This window comes from Pogoniulus pusillus, chromosome 22 (assembly GCF_015220805.1).
Source record: "Pogoniulus pusillus isolate bPogPus1 chromosome 22, bPogPus1.pri, whole genome shotgun sequence".
Classification (NCBI taxonomy): Eukaryota; Metazoa; Chordata; class Aves; order Piciformes; family Lybiidae; genus Pogoniulus; species Pogoniulus pusillus.
In genome coordinates, this window is record NC_087285.1 from 5,103,498 (window position 1) to 5,123,581 (window position 20,084).

General features: G+C 46.3%; 1 protein-coding gene across 8 annotated transcripts in view; it reads left to right on the plus strand.

The window, feature by feature from the left end:
* RAPGEF6 (Rap guanine nucleotide exchange factor 6) overlaps nucleotides 1-20,084 on the plus strand; it is a 169,550-nt gene that overhangs the window by 72,171 nt on the left and 77,295 nt on the right. The window contains exon 1 of one of the 8 annotated variants that reach the window (XM_064161538.1): nucleotides 13,073-13,416. The exons of the other annotated variants lie outside the window; for them this stretch is intronic. Within the exon in view, the coding sequence (XP_064017608.1) occupies nucleotides 13,363-13,416 (54 nt within the window). The 5' untranslated portion in view covers nucleotides 13,073-13,362. Of the gene's footprint in view, nucleotides 1-13,072; nucleotides 13,417-20,084 lie in introns of those variants that run through there. 8 annotated transcript variants of the gene reach the window in all.

Genomic DNA, 20,084 nt, shown 5'->3' on the forward strand with positions numbered 1-20,084 from the left:
TCAAACCCATTAGGTTCTTTACCATCACTAATCCTTTCCCTTTTCAATGCTATAAAACACCATGGGTCTCTGTAAGCTATTTTTGACTGCCGAGTAAACTTGCTGAAGAGGTACCTCATATTGATCTCTTAGAGTGACTTCCAGTGTGCCTCCAGCTGCCTTTTGTTCAGCCTGGCTGCAGCATCAGCTGCCATCTGTCTATTTACAGAACAAATTCATATATTCTTCATCTATATTTATTTATCTGACTCTGATTCTGTTTTGAACGTTGATAAATTCTAATGAGGCAGTGGCTGCTCTGCTCGTGGTTTAAGTCACTTGGTCTTGTGCTGGAGGATGATTCTCTTCGCAGCTCGTTGCTTTTTAATGTGTTTCTGTCCACACTTCCTCTTTTTGACACCTTTAAAAGCTGCTTGACAGAATGTTGCCTTTATTAGCTAATGAATCAGAAGGAGATTTGGATCTTGCTGCGATCCATGAGTCTTGCTGTGTGCTTAGTGGGTATAGAAGTTAATGTTGTCGATAACTTCCAGGAGACGCTGTGTGATGCGAGGAGATAACTCACGTTTCCTTTTTCCTGACACTGTTCTTACAACAAAAGGATTTTCTCTGCTCTCTCCACCTCAGATTTTGTGTGGCTTAGATCCTACCTCACAGGTTGTGTGTACTCAAGAGCCAGCAGTTTGTGCAGGAACCTCCTGGACAGGACAGGGCTCCTGTAGCAGCCTGTGTGTGCAGTCGCTTGTTTGCAGCTCTGCTGCCATTTCAAGTGTTTTTCCACTGCAAGCAAAAAGAAGCTGCACCTGCAACACATTCACTTCCTGAGCAGACGACTTGCAGGGTGGTTGTTGTGGCTTGCACCCAAAGATGAGCCTGCTGAGGTGCACGTAGGTGTGGCCACAGAACCCGGCACCCACCGGTGGAGGAGACGTGGGCAGGAGCAAGGCTGGAGCCTCTGGCTTTCTGGTAATGAAAATTACTGCCAGGCTGCTCTTTGGGGGTGAATCCTGGAATCACAGAAACAGTTATGGTTGGAAAAGAGTTTTAAGATCATTCAGTCCAACCATTCTCTAACTGTACCAAGTCTGGTCCTAAACCACGACCCTCAGCACCACATCTCTGCCTCTTGTAAACATCTCCAGGGACGAGGATTTGACCACCTCTCTGGGCAACCTGTTCTAGTGCTTGAGAACCCTTTTTAGTGAAGAAATTTCTTCTAATGTCTAAACTAAACTTGACTTTGTGTGGCCTAAGGCTGTTTCCTCTTGTCCTGTCACTTCTAATTTGGGCGAAATGACCAATCCTCCCCTGCTCCAACCTCCTTTCAGGGAGTTGTAGAAAGCAATTATGTCTCACCTTTACCCTCCTGAAATCTGAACAACCCCAGGTCCTTTAGTTGCTCCTCACTAGGCCTGCTCATCAGACCCTTCAACAGCTTTGCTGCCCTTTTTCTGGAGCCACTCCAGCACTCCAGTGTTCTTGTAGTGAGGGGCCCAACACTGAATCCAGTGTTTGAGGGGTGGCCTCACCGGTGCCAAGTACAGGGACGTGATCATGTCCCTGCTCTGGCCAGACACACTGTTGCTGATGCAAGCCAGGATGCTGCTGGCCTCCTTGGCCACCTGCTGCTGGTTCATCTTCAGCCCACCAGCCAGAGGAAGGTGATGTAGCAGTTAGGCATCCATGTTGCAGAGTGATGTCAGAGATGTCTGCCTCCCTGGCTCCGTGTTGCTTCACTGGTGAAGCTGTGAACAACTCACTGACATCCATCCTGGGAACCTATGCTCAGCGTCTGGAGCTCTCTCTGCTCTACCCAGACAGGTGCCCTCGGGCACGTCCCTTTGTGTTTTGAAGCAAGGGGAACACTGCCAAATGCATGCTTGCTCATGATTTATTTTACATATTGATTTTGTCTGCTCATTTTGTCAGCAGTGCTGCTCTCAAGGACTCCTTGAAAGCCTGTCGCTGGTGATAATGGTCGTTAACAGAGCACTGATCCTCAGGGTGCTGCACATTAAAAAGCTTCCTAGGAGTTTCTGTAGGCCACTGGTCCTTCCCAAGCTGATTGGTTGAACATCTGTGGTTTCCAAAAAGTAATGACTTGGGTAGGCTGTGCCCAAAGTCAGAAAACACTGCAAGTAGTCCCTGTTGGATAAAATCTGTGGTTTTCAACTGAAAATTCCACAGTGGCAACCTATAAGCCCCAGCAAAACCCAGTTTATAGATAATGGAAGTGGTGGTAGTTGTTCAAAACTTACACTCAGGAGTTTCCCTGAAGGTCTTGCAGACCTGATGAGCAGTTTGTGTAGGAGCTCTGAATCACAGAAATCATATCTGCAGCTGCTGAACGGCATCTGTGAGTGATGCACAAATGAAACTGCCCCAAACTGAAACTAGGGAGGATTTATTTTAAGTGAGCACCTGTGTTTAGTCACATCTGGCTCAGGTCTGGGCTGTTAAGCCTGAAAAAGAGCAGCTTGAGAGGGGATCTTCAAAATGCTCAGCAAGAGCTAAAGTGTGGGGGGCAAGAAGATGGGGCCAGACTCTTATCAGCGGTACCGAGCAACAGGACAAGGGGCAACAGGCACAAACTGGAACCCAGGAGGTTCCATCAGAACAGGAGAAACTTGTTTGGTGTGAAAGTGCTGGAGCCCTGGAGCAGGCTGCCCAGGGAAGTTGTGGAGTCTCCTCTGGAGAGATTCCAAACCCACCTGGATGTCGCGATCCTGGGCAGGCTGCTGTGGGTGCCCTGCTTTGGCAGGGGGATTGGACAGGATGATATCCAGAGGTCCTTTCAAGCTCCCATCATGAGAGGATTCTCTGAAACCTGGCTGCTGGCAGTAACTGCAGCCCCTGTCTCATTACCTATGGGAACCCTTTGGTGGTGAGCAGTGGCAGCGTGTTGGGCTGCAGGATGGATGGAGAGAGACCTTCCTGCTCTCCCAGTTTTGGTCCTGGGATGAGATTCTGAGTTGCTGTTGGGAAGAGCTACATTGCAAGGCTGCTAGCAGGGCTGATTTGTCCATCCTTCTGCAGGGCTTCATCTTTAGCTTTTATACAGCTGAAGAAGCAGCTAAGTTTTGCCACATGGACACACATATTCTGCCATCTGGTTTAAAGAAATTTTCTATCCTTTTTTTTTTCCCCTCTTCTGGTTGTGATGGTTTGGGAGTTACCTGCCTTCCCCACACAATGAATTCATGCAGACTCGACTCAGCCGGCTGGAAGTTAAGAATTGAAGCTCTATTTACAGCTTGGCACAATTTACAAACATATATATATATATATATACACACAAAAATATGTACAGTTATATACAAGTTAAAAGTAATACAGAAACACAAAATCCCACCCAAAACTAATCAGACTGCCAGAAGGCACCCAAACCTCATCCTCCCTTCCCCCTCTTTCCCTCCCTTCAGAAATAACCAGATCAATCCCTGTATATCTCACATGATAAATCTGGAGAGATCTGAGGTGAGATGTCAGAAAGGGGGAAGGGGGAAATAAAGAGTTAGGTTGGATTAGAGTTAAGGCAGATGCAACTGCTCAGAGACCGCCAGAGAGAAGGAGCAGAACTGAGAACTGACTGAGCAGTGTGTGAGCAGTGAGTGTCCTATCTCTGTTTTGAATAGTTGTTTCTCAGCAGAAGAATGAGTGATGTAGGTTACTGTTGGTTTTTTTTCTTTCTTCTCACAGCTGAGGATTTAATTTCTCTCAGTAAAATATTCCACTTAGCCTCAAACCAGCACTCTGGTGCTCACAGTAATTTTCTGCTCTTCTATTCTTGCCTCAGAGGTTTTTATAAAGCTTTCTGTGTCTCGAGTGAGAGGAGCACTCAGTTGTACAGCTGCTCCCTCCCCAGGTGTTGGTGAAGGATGGCCTGAGGATGGGCCCCGTGACCCTGCTGTGGTCCTTGTTCACCCTTCCCTTGTTCAGCAGAATTCCACTTGTCTGGGGGATAATTCAAGAAAGATTTGTGGCTACTTTTGTGCTTCTTTCCTGCTTGCAGTCCAAACACCACAGATCCACAACTGGGCACTTTCACAAGGACCCTGAAAGCGTTTGAAAGGAGATTCTGAGCACAGTTTTGGCCTTAGCAGGGAAATGCCTCCACACTGTTAGCTGGGACTGAAGCAGAGAGTTGCTCAGGCTCTGACTTAAGCTGATGCTGCCAGTGCTGGGCACAAACTTGAACATAAGAAGTTCCATCTGAACATGAGGAAGAACTTCCATAAGGGTGACAGAGGACTGGAACAGGCTGCCCAGAGAGGTGGTGGAGTCTTCATCTCTAGAGACATTCAAAACCCACCGGGACACATTACTGTGTGACCTTATTTAGGTGAACCTGCCTTGGCCAGGAGGTTCAGACCTTCCAACCCCTACTGTGCTGTGATCCTGAGGTGTCCTGTGGTGCCTGTTGTTGCTTCATGGCAGCTCGTGGCAGAACCTCACAACAATTCAAGGTATTTTGCAAGTGAACATGCACAAGAAGTAACAATTCAGGACATGATTAATGTACCTTCTTCACAACAATCAGCTTTCTATTTCTTCCTCTTCACCACACAGACCAGTTTACACCATGGTGGAAATTAACTCAGTTCTTTGGAAGATGCCTGCAGAAATATTTCATGTTAAGGGAGTTAAATTTCCTTTTTGATGGACCATAAGGGGCTGGGTGGCAGTTGCAAAGTCATTAATTGTTCATAAGCAGCCTCTTATGCAAACGAGATGGAGAATGATGTGGAAGGGCTGTGCTCACCGCTCCTAACTGTATCATGGCACTGAGGCAGTTCATGGTGAACAGAGATTTCAGTCTTTTGGGGGACTTTGAAACCCAGAGTGTTTGAGTTGCAGTTCTTTGTCAGATCCTTTTTGCTAACATAATTGTTTCAGGCTTTTGAAATGGCATCTTGAGTGGCTCCTTGTAGAAAAGCAGCAGGGTAGTAGCCAGCAAGCTGGTCGCCTGCATGCAGGGAGACGCTAGCGTGCACGGAGCTGTGCTTTATTTCCTCTCTTCCATCTGGGCTGCTTGTCTTCAATATGCTCTACCAAAGGCTAACAGCCTGGCTGTGTTCTTGTTTGTATCCTGCTCAACCTTTCACTTAGGCTTAGCTTTGTCATTCTTCAAGGAGAAGCAGTTGTGTGAAGGGTCATTTTGTCTTTTAGCCTGAAGGGTTGCAAGTTTGGAGTTGCTGAGTTTGAATGTCACTTAACACTGAAGGACTTCCTAGGGTGTTGGCTTCAGCTTTGTATCCAAGTTAAGATGGCTCTCTAATTTAGAGCGTGGACATTTGCATCGTCTCACTTGGAAGCCTTCTGGGGTCGAGCGAGGGACTGAGAATATCCTGAGGAATGTTCAGTTAAAATCACCATCAGAAAATGTCAGTGCATAATGCAAGCATTTGGATGCCCTGTTTTCCTTGAGAAACTTGGCATGAAACCCACTGCCTGTGTGAGAGAGTAGCTAGGAGAGCATCTCTGGGTTTGGCGTAGAACGGATCGTTATCTAATGACATTTAACAGCACTGGGAATTTTACATTGGATATGTGGAAATTTTCTTAATAGGGATCTATTTGACAGATGAAATACTTGAAATAGGTGATTAAATGAAGCCTCTGGCTGAATGGGACCACCACTGGAGCTTGTTGACAGTGATTTTGTTCTTGCGAGCATGGCCAAAAAGAGGAGAGCAGTGATTGTGCCCCTGTACTGGGCACTGCTATCTTATGATCACAGAAATCATAGTAGGAGCCCTGCCCATGGCAGGGGGGTTGGAACTAGATGATCTTTGTGGTCCCTTCCAATCCTGGGTGATTCTATGATTCTAACCAGGTTAGAAGAGACCTCCAAGGTCATCCAGTCCAACCTATCACCCAGCTCTGTCTGGTCAACTAGACCATGGCGCTAAGTGCCTCATCCAGGCTCTTTTTGGAGGTCGCACCTTGAATACTGGGTTCAATTTTGGACCCCTCACTCTGAGAATGACATTGAGGTACTGGAGCATGTCCAGAGAAGGGCAACAAAGATGGTGAAGGGTCTGGAGGACAGTGCTGGTGAGGAGCAGCTGAGGGACCTGGGCGTGTTCAGCCTGGAAAAAAAGGAGGGGAGGCCTCGCTGTTCTCTACAACTTCTTGCAAGGAGTTTGGAGTGAGGTGGGGATTGGTCCCTTCTCCTTAGAATCAGGTGGTAGAATGAGAGGAAATGGCCTGCAATTGTGCCAGGGGAGGTTTAGGTTGGATATTAGGTAAAACTTCTTTCTTGTTGGAGTGGTCAGGGATTGGCACAGGCTGCCCAGGGAGGTGGTGAAGTCCCTGATGGTGTTCAAGAAACATGTGGCCATGGCACTTAGGGACACGGTTTAGTGGCCATGGTGGTGTCGAGTTGATGGTTGGACTCGGTGACCTTAGAATCACAGAATTGTTTTTGATGGGAAAAAAAAAACAACTAAGAGTTGATTTTTGACACTGAGTACTGAAGTTTTGTGCTCATGCAATTACTCTGTGGGAGATGATGTAGACACAAAGTAGGTGCATTGCCTTTCTGGCTTTGTTTCCCTTAAAGTTCGGTTAGCAGTTGTGGTTTGTCGGCGTGGAGTGTGCACGGAATCTGTTCACACCCATTTCTCAGGTTGGGTGACAATAACTGGGCTTTGCTGCTCTTGTGCTCTCGGTGAAAGCAGTGACCCTAAACGATGCTTGGGGAAAATTGCCAAGAATCTGCTCAGCTTTCCATTTGTCAAGGTAATAAGAGCTGGATCGATGCAGAAAATGAGGAAGCTTGGAAATCACCTGGAAATGTTTCATCATCAATGATGTGAAAGTCCTTTTCCAACTGAAATGATTCAGTGGTTCTTTGATCTGCAGGAGGAAGCCCAGGAGAGCTCAAGGCTCTGTGCTGGGCTTCTTCAACGTGCCAGACATGGGGATCTGTGTATTGTGCAATGGTCACCTGGCTGGGAGCCTCCATGGAAACAATTCTGCTGCTGACTTACCCCCCTCTTATCTTATGCTCATGCTGTCACTGAGCTGAGGCTACACCATGCTTGGCTGGTCCCAGCTTGTGTCCAAAGACAGCTGAGATGGGCTTTACACCTGAGCCCAGGCAAGTCTGTGGGTGTAGACTGCCCATGATGCCTCCAGACGCTGGTTCTGGGAGAAAAATGTTCATGGAGCTGTCGTGGCTGAGATGAGACTTGTGTCATGTCCACCCCTGGAGCTGGCTGCCCTGACCATTGGTAAATGAGAGCTGAATGTTCAAAATCACCCTTGCTTAGAGAGACACTCACTTTGGTATTTAGAAGTCAGATCCCTCCCCCCTTGCTCCTTCCAGTTTGGGGTTAAATCTTCAAGCAAAATGACAGAGGAAATATTGCAAGTGGCATTTTAATGATTTTTAACCTCAGCTGGGGAGTTAATGTCAGTATTCTCAAGGTCATCCTTGTGAGAGCTGCATTGGTACCTTATGTTCTAAACAGTCAGTCTGTTTGATTTAACTTGGGGTAGTTTCTCTAAACCAGGGAAGAAGTGGTCTTCTGTGCTGGCTTTCCTACCAACTTTAAAGGGGTGGCAATGAATATCTGCAGTGGTGGAGTTGGCAGTTTCCAGATGCGAGACTCCAACTGGTTTCTGAGGTGGGTGGCAGCTGAGGAAATGGAGGTTTGGGCTGTGATTTTACTTTTGAGATTAGGTGAAGGTAAAGTTTCAGTGAGCAAAATTCCTGGTGTGCTTGGCAAATTCTCACTGTGAGATGTTAGAAATGTTTGTCCTTTTGGTACCTCTAGGTGGGTTCAGTGCCACAAACTGACCCTTCTGAGGCTGGTCTCTGCTCCTCCTCGGCAGGGGTTTTTGGGTTGCAGACCTTCCCAAACTCCCCCAGCTCTTGCTGAAATGAGATGTCAGGAAGGAAGGGAGGAGCATGATATGAATCATCTCGCTTCAGACTGTAGAATTGAACTTTTTGGTTGAGTCTGGAGCAGAGGGGGCTTCCCCTTCCCCCTCCCCGTGCTGGCGTTGTCCCTGTTTGCGATGCTGCTCATGCTGCTGCCCGATGCTACAGAAAGCCTGTGCACCAACAGGCAGAGATCTGCAGGAGAGAGCTGTCGTTTAGAAACATATTTAAAGGAGGATTATAAACCAGCTAAATCTGAATGGCTGCAAATAGGAGATGACCTTTCCCTGCTTAACACAGCAGTTGAAGAAGGATGGTCAGGGTAGCACGAAAGCGATGGAGAAATTGAATCCATGGTGCCTTTTTATTGTTCCTTCTGTATTGCTGGTGCTATATTTAGAAGCTTACATCACTTTAGGGATGATGACAGTCTCTGCCCTCCCTCTCTCTCCCTCCCTCCCTCTCCTTCCCTTAGGATGGATCATGTTTTCATACTACTTATGAGTCCTATAGATCTCCGGGTAGGATTTTTCTGCAGCCTGTTAGGAAGCGCTGCCGTGGAAAGCGATGTGCATAAGGATGCGACTGCACCAAATAATGTCACCCTGGAGGGGACTGGGAGCTCGTGGTGCTCCTTTCCCTGCCTCTGCTTCCTGAAAGGGTCAGGAACAGGGCTGTATTTTTCTTCCTTTTCTCCTTTAAACAGGAATTCCTGAGAAACCCTAGCGAGGGGCTCTCCTTGCCGTGAAAAGACAATGATTGGTTTGTGATGCTGATGTGAAATGGTGAGGAGAAGCCTTTGCCCGTAACACTAAGATGCCAGCCTAGCAGGATCTGCATCCAGCCCATGCTGCAGCTGGCGCTGCCTCCCCCCCCCCCCCCCCCGCCACGCTCCCCATCGCCTGCCTCTCCAAAAGGATGGGAAGTGCTCAGATGGATTGAAATCACCTCTTGATGCAGGTGCCCTTAACGCTAAAATATTTCTGCGCTCCTCTGCCGTGTTTGGCAATTCCCGCTCGCCAAACTGGATCAGAATGAATTATTTTAGCCTGAAACAGCTTTGCCTGAGCCTTTGCGCTGACAGATTGCTTCCCAGGCAGCTGGGCTCCTTCCCCAGCCCCCACCGTTGGCTTCCAGTCAGGATGCTGTGCTCAAAACGAGGGGGAAGCAAAAGGAGGTACCTGCTCGTAGCCGAGCTGTGCCGCAGGGGACAGCGTGGCAGGGCACGGTGTGGCAGCAGTCGCTTGGCTCTGAGGACAAAAGGACAGAAGTCCTGGAGCCCAACCCGCAGAGCCAGGACCCTCTCTGCTTTTTCAGGCGATGGCATGATGGCTTTGAGAGCAGGGCTGGTCCTCCCCGCCGGCTCTGCACAATGAGCTTTTCTTGCTGTGATTGATCAGGGCAAAGTGTAGCGCCGGGGACCTTCTGCTGTCAGCTGCACAACTTCCATTTGTGGTGGCCTTAAAAAAAGAGAAGGCTCCAATCCTGCCGAACTGAACCTGTGCTTAAATTATGAAAGACCTCTCTGTCCTTTTAAAAACATCCCATTTTTCAGGGGCTGCCTCTTGTTAGACAATTAGAAGGTGCAGATTTATTTAACAGTCAAGAGGATTCAGGCAGTGTTGGTGGGGGGGACTAAAGGGAGTGATGCATAAAGATGTATGGAGTGGTACTTCCAGTGTGGGAAGAAATCAGCATTAAGAAACAAAGACCACCTTTAATTTAGAGATTGAAGACTGTAAAGGGATTTTTTTTTGCCTTAAGATTCTCTGAAAACTTGGAATCTGCCTTAAAACGAGTCCTGTAACTGACTGTTTGTGATGCTGCAGTTCTCCACCAGCATTTTCATCATGCTCACTACGGAACAGCCTTTATAGCAGGTTGCTAATTTATTAATTCTCCCCCCCCCCCAATCTCTTAGTCGCTCTGATTTTGAGATTTATCATCAAGCAGGCAGTTTATCAAAACTCACAGCCTTGTGCTGCAGGCAGCTGGGGCTGCAGAAATGCAGCATGGAAAAAAACCCACTCCCCAAACAAAATGAAAAAGAATAGAGGGAGGGAGGAGGAGGAGGAAGGGAGGGAGGAAGGGGGGGATGCCCCAAAAGCTGGGGTGTGGAAGTAGGTCAGGTTTTCCCCCTCTGCTCCAGGGCTGTGCAGAGCAGGCTGCAGCCCCCCCTCCTCCCGGGACCACCGCCACGCTCATTGGCAGGACGGGCAGAGCGATGATGTCATCTTCACTTAAAGGCAAAACTAGAAGGAAATAGAATTCGGTTCCCATTATTGAGCTGGTGTTTACAGGAGTTGTGAAATAATGGCATCCACGCCAGAATCCTGCGCGGGTTTGGATCTCCTGCACAATGCAGCGGGGTGAAAAGGCAACTGGGAGATGCATATCTGCCCACTTAGCCCAGGGATGGAGTTTGTTGCTATCGGCATGCGTGCAGGCAGGGAGAGGTTTCCTTTAGCTGGCTGGGTTTTTTTTTCTTGCTTCTCTCCCTGTGATGGTGAGAACTGAAAGACAAAGGTAACACAGCATCAGGAAGTGTGTGGATGGTCATTGCTGCAGCAGATTTCTCAGGGTGGTGTTGGACTTGATGTTTAAGGTGCTCCCGAAGACGATTTTGGGGCTTCTTAGGGAGGATGGAATGCAGTCAGATGGAAGGTGAAGCTGACAGCTCTGAGCTTATTGTTCAGTACTGAAGGAAGCAGCTGTTTGTGTAGCTGGTGATGTGCTTTTAAAAAATCTAAAGTAATTAACCTAAATTCTGCCAGCTTTTAAAAATCCAATAGACTTTGTGGCTGCACATTTTGCACATGCAGGGGTGAAGTTCAAATTTCCCTTTACTTTTAAATATAAATTAAAGCCAGTAATATTTATGCAGCCTGATTGCAGCTAATATTATTTTCACTGCTGGATAGAGGTTAAGTAATCAGACATCAATACCACTGCTGCCTCCCCCCCCCCCCCCCCATTTCTAGACAGTTGTAGAAGGTGCTAGGGGCAGGGTTTTTTTTTTTTGGGGCACAACTCCTGTCACAACTTGGAAGGAATTTCACTTCTGGATGACTGCTGGAAGGAGCTGTTGGGTTGAGATGAGGTTGAAATGGTTCTTGGATTCCAAAAGGTGAGCTGAGGTGGGATGAGATGCTCTGTTGGTGCAACTTGGCTACCGAAAGGTGAGAATCTTCTTGCTGGTGCCCCTTGGCACAGTGGATGAAAAAGGCCCTTCTGCTTATCGTCTCAAACCTCCTGATTCCATATTCATGAGTAAGGAAAGAAACAAAACAAAAGGGGATTTTTGGCCCTCAGTGCCAGCAGGCTGCTCTTGGAGGCTTCTCTTCTCTGCAGGAGCTTTTGGCCACCAAAGGTTAGTTTGGTTTTGGAGAACTACCCTCAAGTCTGATGAAAACTGGGAATACAGAGAGATACGTCAGTGAAAATTCTTTCCAAAGAGAGGAGAAGAGAAACAGTGAGTGCCCCTTCTTCCAGATGAAGTGAACAGCCTGGGCTACTAAATGATGGCTCTAGCAGAGCCAGCACCTTCTGCCTCTCCCTTTCTCTCTATGCTTTCACAAGAGCAGAAGTCATTTGCCTTCTAGGAATTGAAAGTGTCGTGGCAGTCCCAGCTCCAAGGTGTGGGATCTCGTAGGTGCTTTCCCAGAGCAGCTCTCCAGCAGGCTGGGCTGCCATCCAAGACACTGAGCTGCTTGCAAATATTTCAGTTTTTAGCTGCAAAAAGAAATGATAAAGCTACATTGACTGCTGCAGAATTCAGGCAGTTTTGGTTAGAAACAGAATTGCTGTTGATTGAGGAGGGGGAGGGGGGGAAACCCCACCCACCAAAACTTTTCACTTGGTTTGAAAGCCATTGAAATGCTGAGAATTCTAAACATGATGAGACATTTATTTCTCATTGTAGACAGAAACCTCTCCATGAGCATACAGGAGGGGCTGAAACGTTGAGGTTCTTGTGTGACAGACAGATAAAAGCAGAAGTGATTTTATGGTGAAGCGATGCTGTGCATGCTTGGCGGATGCAGGTATTTAATTAGCCAGTTAGAAATTCGCATCTGAAGAGGAGCAATAATCCACCCAAATGCTGCTGAAAGGCTTGAGAGATGCATGGAATGAACTAGGGGGAAAAAAAAAAGAAGGGGAAAAAATGAAAGATTGAGAGTTGCAGTATCAGGATGAAAAGATAAGCAGATGCTGTAAAGCATAGCGTGGAGCAGGGGTGTTTTGCTGAGCAGTTGTTGTAGCGAGATGTGTGTTTATATTAGGTCAATAAAGATGCTCTGCTGGCTGCATCTGCAGATACAGTAGCCAATTGATCTAATGCAGTTTCTAAAGGCTTTCTATCCAGGTGATGTCATCCTTTTAGCTCGCTTCCCCTCCCACTCTCTTTCCTCCTTATTAGATATTTCATCTTGCTGCGGAGCATCCAATCGATGGGAGCTTCTCCTGAGGGAGCTGCTGAGAAGCGAGCAAAGATAGTAGGAATTAGGACTCCAGCAGACAGCCTTGCTGTAGCCATGGACCTCCTGTTTTCTTGGGCATTACCAAAATGTTTTAATTGGCAAAGCTAAGGCGTGGATTAAGCTGGGGGATCGGACTGATGCATTAGAATACCAAGCAACACTGCTGCAGAGTTGTAAACTGCACTAAAAAAAAAGGGAAAAGGGAAGGGGGGGTTTAGAGGGGGGGTGGTGGTGTGTGCAAAAGAGAAAAGGGTTTGTATTGCAGAGGCTTTTAATGCATTCCACAGTGCAAACCTGTTAGAGCATATATCCTGGAGCTACAGTCCGGATGCTAATTCAATTTTTGCAGTTATGATGGACAAGGGTATAAAGAAGAAACTTTAATACCCAGGGTGTGGGATTCCTGAATCGTTGAAGATGCTGAAGAGCTTCTGCAAAATTTAATCTGCAATATGAATGGGAAGTTTCTGAAAAGTGGACTTGAAGATAAGCTGCTTGCAAATGCATTTCAGTGAAGAGGGGGAAAAGAGAAAAGAAAAGGAATTTGAAGAATTGGTACCTTTTAATGTATTGTTGCTCTAACCTGCAATTCTAATCCATTTCAGAATTAATTCCAATTTTTAGCAGCACTTTTTTTTTTGGGGGGGGGGGGGGTTTGCCTGGGGGAACGTCTGGATATTTGTATTCGAAAAGCTAGGAAACATTTTTGCTTTGAATTGGTGTGCTTGTTAAAAACTGGAACGTTTTGGTAGGGATTGCTGCTGCTGCTGCTGCTAACTCGCTGCAATACTGAAAAGTACTCCGAGTGGAAGCTGTAATCAAATTCAGTGTGAAATTCAAGGCTGAGAAGTTGCATCCCTCTGCATTTGCTGCTTGGCTTTAAGAATTTTTGAAGAGAATCCAGAAGGAATTTTGCTCCCTCTTTTTGTCTTCTGTGGAAAATAAGGAAACTTTCCCCCCAGCCCTCCACACACACACCCAGCCTAAGAAATGGCTTTTCTTGTCCGCTGTTATGCCAACTGCCTGCAGCCCTGGGCCTCCAAAGTAAGTAAGATTTTGTCTGTGCTGCATTTCTGTGACAGCTACCGGCAGCCGCGGAGCCGTCCGAGTGTTCACTTCTCAGGCTTTGAGATGCTGGACTCTGGTTGTGCAGGGGCTCTTCTGGTGGAGTTGTATCCAAATGGGAAGGAGGGGAACCTTGAAATCTAGGAGTTAATTTTATATATGAATAGCTTAGAAATGAATGAGAGGTCTTAAAAAATGCCATTTGCTCCTGAAAGGTGTAAGTCTTGCTTGGTAACCTATACTTCAGTACTACTGAGGTATAACATGGGGTTTTTTGACTCCTTGCATATATGCTCAAGTTTAAAATGCTGATCTTTTAGAAACCCAGTGATGTTCCAATGTTGAGGCTGTCTGAAACCGCACTGCTTATTTCCTTTGTGCAGCACTGTGGAAGTGGTTAATTCTTTAGCTGAACTGTGTCATTACAATTAAGGGACAGAAATTATTTTGTCTGCCTGAAGATGCAGCACATGGCTGAAACTGGGGAGGGAAAGGGAGGGGAATGAAATCTGGACCCTTTGAACAAGTCCACCTATTGAGGTAAAAACCTTCAAAGGAGCTAAAAAAAATACACTGTCAGGCTCGTACTGTTTGATGTGCTCGGTCAGAAAATGATCAAGTTGCTGGTGTTTTATTAATGCTACTGCCAGGAAATCACCTAAGATACGAGAGTTGCCTTACAGACCCAAAGCCAGGCATCAATTTGTTACTGTTTATTACAATTCTGCATTTAAGTTGCAGCTCATGCAGCCTAGAATAAAGACTCTGCAACTTTCTTGCCTGTGGAAGACTGCATGGTTTGGAGGCAGTCAGCAAAAGCCCTTCTGCTGATGACATCATGGGATACAGTGTTGAATTTTGGAGCAAGAAATTTGCTCTTGATTTTGATTTCAAGAACTTTAAAGAATCTGAGGGACATGGTGGTGTGGGGAGGAGCAAGGGAGGAGTGCAGTCCCTGTACAGGATGCTTTTCTCTCTTTGGTTTTTATTACTGGTGAAAGGGAGAGGCAAGCTCACAGTGTGTGGGGGTGAAGAGTTTCTGTCTGCAGATGCCAAAATCGTTGTGGAAATTCATGGCTACGTGTGTGGTGGAATTCTGGCTGTTTTGTGTGTGTTGTCCATCCCATCACTGCGTGAAGCAGAGCTGCAGGTCCTCAGTGCCTTGAAGGGCAGATGAGCTCCATGTTCTCAGCCAGGCAATTCTGTCTCCTCACCTTCAAGCTCCTGCTGGCCAGTGTTAGGCTGATGTTATCATCTGTGTCTGCAGCGTGCATGTTGACTCTTTTGCTTTGTCCCTTCCTACTCTGTAGACATTAAATTCCAAAGGATGAGTTTAAGCTCAGTTTCCCTTCACCACCCTTGTTAAGGAGGTCAGGACATGTAACAGAGCTTCAAACTGGGAATGCTTAGTCACCTTGGCACTTGAGCTGAAAGTGCTCTTTCTTTACAGAGTTTGGGCTGAAGTGAGAAACCACAAAAGAGAAACCCGGTGCTCAAATAAGGATAAAATAATAAGAATACATTAAAACAAGACAAGAAGTGAAGGCTTTTGACCCCCTGTGTCAGCTCTGTGGATGATACCCAGGGGATTGCTGCCATACCAGCCAAGCCACTTGTTCTCGCATTTGCTATTCACCAGTGAGAGGGTATAAAATGTTGGGGAGGGGGAGGTTTGTGGGGTTTTTGTTTTGTTTAATGGTTGATGAAAATCAATTAGCTGGTTTTTTTTTGCATTCTAATCTGTAACTTCAAGTTCCTTTAAGCCACAAACCAAAAAGCATCTCTGGTCTCTTTCTGGAAAGACCTCTCCAAAACTCCTACAACCTTCCTCCCGCCTCCCTGCTCCCAAAGTTTAAAATTGATCTTTTTATGCTGTTCTGCCACTCTGAAGAGAAATGTACACATAATCAAACACACCCCAGAGCTTGAATTATCTCGGAGTTTGTTCCATTTTGCTTTTTGTCTGAGTTTTGTGCCACAAAGCTCTTTGCTGTGCAGGTTTTTATAAGAAACAAAGCAAAACAGCTGACATCAGAATTTTTAACAGGCAAGTTTGTAACTTTTAACCTGAAAATGTCAAGTACTTTATGATACTGTTTTGAAACTAGAACAACTCCTTACCATGAAGATGAAAACCTCTGATTTTTTTATTTGCTTTCTCAGTGGCTAAATTAACAATTTCTTAGATTTAAGCTGTGCCAGAACTTCTGTAATTAGTTGCTTTTGAACGGGTACAGGACGATAGTCTGCAAATGGGCTGTTGACTCAGTTGTAATTAGAGCTGTTCTGAATGTGACAGTGTAATGATACATCTATTTAATCAGAGCAAAATGAAGTCATGTTTTGTGTGACTAATCAGAAAGGTAAACTTTCCTAAAGGTAGAATACCTCTGAAGGTCAACCTTAGACTGAGGAGGTTAATATGCGGCTGTGGAGTGACCCTCAGGAGGAACCAGCTCCATCACCTCCCAGGAGGTATTCCCTGAGTATAAGGGGTGTCCACCCCTGTTTGCATTGCACACACCCCTTATCTCCCTGAGGCTTTGTGGCTTTGGGCATCCAAAAGTAAAAGGAATGGAGTATGTGTCTGTAAGTAATCAATGCAATCTATTTTCCTGTGTGAAGAACTGCTGCAAGGAGAACTTGGAGCATTGTGGATTTCTGCAGTGCTCCTGGAGATGAGTTGTAGGAGCCTTGCAGCCTGTCCATGCAGGCTCTGCTAGAGGTCAACACTATTTCTCAAGACTGCTGATAACTAGGAGGAAGTTCTTCCCAGAGAGAGTGATTTGCCATTGGAATGGGCTTCCCAGGGAGGTGGTGGAGTCGCCGTCCCTGGAGGTGTTGAGGAAAAGACTGGATGGGGCACTTGGTGCCATGGTCTGGTTGATTGGAGAGGGCTGGGTGCTAGGTGGGGCTGGATGAGCTTGGAGGTCTTTTCCAGCCTGGTTGATTCTGTGATTCTATGAGCTTGGAAATATGTCCAAGAGAGAGGTCCCCAGCTCCTTGGCAGGAGGATGGTGATCATTCCTCTGTCACTTGTGTCTGGAGGTACCAGCACAGGGCCTGAATTGCACATGGTAAGAAGTGCTCCCTGCCCTGGGGACCGGATGCTTTCTGGAGCGACAAACTGCAGAAGCTGAGATGAATAGATGCAGGCACCCTCACACAAACATGGGGACTGTGATCAGCAGCGAGGAGTGTGGTGAGCAGCAATCAAAGCAGAGCCAGCTGTCAGGCCACTGAGGCTCTGAAGGAAGAGAGAGGACTTTGCTTGGGTTCTGTGGAGATCTGCTTCCACAGGCCGCTTGCATTTGCAAGGACAAGAGGCACTCAGCTTCTATGAAATAAAATTCCTCTGATGCCAGTGCATAGTTTTTTGCATATTTTAGAGGGGAAAAAAAAAAGAGAAAATGGTAAATAATTCAAACATCTCAGCAAGCTTCTGATTGTCTTTGTAATTCTGATCACAACTCTCTCGGTGTCTGCTGTCTGTAGTGCACTTTGTGGTATTAGACTCCTAAACATGGATGGGTTATGAAGTCACTGTGCAAGAGAGCTCTAACTTAGCGATTTAGATGTAGATAGTTCTCCCCTAATAGAAATTTTATGCACATCCTAACGATTTTCCAAGCCTAGAATCCATCCACAGTTACCCTGTTTGTGTAACAGGAGGGTCTGATGGGGAAAATAGGGAGTGATTGGGTAATGTATCCACAGAGGATATTTAAAAGGGGATGCTTTTGGAGATAATGTGGGGAATCTTTTTTATATATAGAAAATAAGAGGTTTTGAATTAACATTTAAAGCTTCTAGAATTGCTTTTTTCCTGAAGGAAAACAGTTTCATTTAAGATCCCAGGTGCACGTTAAACTTGTCTTACAACAGTAGGCACTAATTTATTTTCTCCAGGCTTCTGTGTTCTTCTTATCTTTCTGCTGGTTAGATAAAATCTAATAATGCTGAAGCATAACAACAAGATACGTTGGCTCTGCAGAAGTTTGTGTTTGGGTTAGAGCAGAAGACTTGGAGTCATTTTTCAATCCCATTTCTATTTCCGCTGTTGTCTCCCAGGGATGTGATGCGAGTTTTTAGTTACCTGTAACTAATCCCAGGCTAACATCACCTTCTGTTTCCAAAAGGGCAGCAGTTTAATTTCCAAGAGCTGGAGTTGAAACCTTCATGCAATTTAAAGGTTTCCTTCAGCTCCTCAGAAGAAAAAAGAGCTTGGATACCGTGTCCTTGATTTGATTCCATGTCACCCTTGTCTAGTTTTGCCTAGGCACTGATACGGAAAGTAGCCTCGGTAGTGTGAATTTTCAGTGTTTTTCAGTGCCAATAGTGACTTTGCTTTGTTTTTCAGTCAGTTTTGACAGCATCTTTCTCTTTTTCTTGACCTTGGCTCTCCCTCCAGTCTTTCTCTCTCCATCACTGCAGCTTGCAGCCTGGTTTCCAGCATTATGGAGCACCTGTCCTGGCTCAGAACGGGACTGGCGGGGTGCTCATTGCAGGCACGGGCATCAGGTGATTGCCCTGTGAGCTCCTCTCTTCTGGATCCTGATGGTTCTCTTTTCTCCTGCAAAGTTTGGTTTGCACAGTTTAGTCCTTTTTTGAGTTTTGGGGAGTTTCAGCCAGCTCCTCAGAGTGTTTCTGGTCCCTTCTGTTCCATATTTCCTGACTGTTTTCCTCCCCATCATCTGTACAGGATTGGGACTGCCTTATTTCTACACTTAAATTGATCTGTGGTTACTCAGTACTCTGATGCCTGGCTGCTTGGAGAGTGCTTCAGCTAACAAATTTTCCCTGCAGGAGGAAAGTTTCTTTACTGTAAGAGTGCTGGAACCCTGGACCAAGCTGTCCAAGGAGGTTGTGGAGTCTCATTCTCTGAGGAGGTTCCAAGTCCATCTGGACACTGTGATCTTGGCCAAGCTGCTGTGGTTGACCCTGCAGAAATCCCCAGAGCTCCAACCCTACCGTGCTGGGATTCCTTATGCTTAGTTCTAAGTTCAGCTCTGTTTTCTACAACAAATTGCAGGACACTTTCTGTCAAACTGCTTGAATGCATTTTTTGCTCGATAGCTTATGGAGAGAAAAGTGGTGTAGGAAGAGCTGCGTGGTCAGTTAGTTACTCAGGAAAGCTTGGATTTTCTTCCACTGTGCTATGTGTTATGTTGAGGTTAAATGCAAGCACACATCGTACCACTGCTCAACAGACAAAGCCTTTTCCTGCAATATTGTGTTCATGGGAAGTCAGCTGGGAACAAGCAAATAAACACCTATCTGTTACTTTATTTCCTTTAGGCTGTGTTTGTTTCAAACCTGCTTTGTTACAATCCTGCTGCCAGCCACAGCCTAGCTTGGGACCACCCTGTTCTGCTCCTCTCACTTCCACAAATGCATTTCTTGATGAATGCAGAAAGAAAATGTAGATGGGAGATTGGTGCTGCTTTGTGTTTTTCAGCACATAGGGGATCCTGAGGGCCTCATTCCACAGCTCTTAGCGCAGAGGTGATGTCTGGCTCGATGTTGCTTGCCCTCCTAGGTGCATCCTTGGAGCTCTTCTGTGAGCATCCTCATGGTCCTGCTAGGTGCATCCCTGGAGCTGATTGTCACTTGCATGTCATTGGAGTGAGGTGAGGTTGTAGCAGCCTGAGGATGTATGAAGAGGGCCAGCATCACCATGGTATTTTACCAATCGGTGTATATAAGGGTTTATAAATTATTCAACCCAGATGAAACTCAAACCAGATTTGAAATTTCATATGCCCTGCAGTGTTGTCTCAAGATGAGAGCTCTCCAAACATCAGGTGCTGTTGTCTGCCTGCCTGCTGGAGTTTTAATAGCTTGGTGGAACTTCAGCCCAAACTCTGTAAGGAAAGAGCACTCTCAGCTCGAGTGCCAAGGTGAATAAGCATTCCCAGTTTGGAGCACTCTTGCATGTCCTGATCTCCTTAACAAGGGTGGTGAAGGGAAGCTGAGCTTAAACTCATCTTTTGGAATTTAATGTCTACAGAGTAGGAAGGGATAAAGCAAGGGAGTCAACATGCACACTGCAGACACAGATGATAACATCAGCCTAACGCTGCAGGAGCTTGAAGGTGAGGAGCCACAATTGCCTGATTTGAGGGCACAGAGCTCATGGAGACCTGCAGCTCTGCTTCACCCGGTGATGGAATGGACTCAACACACATGAAACAGTCAGAATTCCACCACTTGTAGACCTGTCTAATCCCACATTGATTCTGGCATCTGCAGACTAGCCCTGGGGCTCATCACCTTCACCACCTCACAGAACTCCTAGCATTCCTCACTGCTGCCACGGTTTTTCTACTGTAATTATTTAGACGAGGCTCCTTTTAGTCTTGTGTTAGCTCTCAGTGGTAGGAACAAAGAGTAAGTTTGAACTCTGGCCATGAAAAAAGATCATTTTGAACATTCCTGTTCCACTTTCATGATAACGAAGGACAATATTGCACTGGGAAGAGACCAAGGAAAAGTTGGTCTCTATTAACTCATGATTTTAAAACAGTGCAGCTTGCCTTTACATGTCAGATACTCCCCACATTCCACAGCTCCCATCAACAGATTCACAGATTTACAGGTTGGGTTGGAATTGGCCTTACAGGTCATCTAGTTCCAACTCCCCTGCC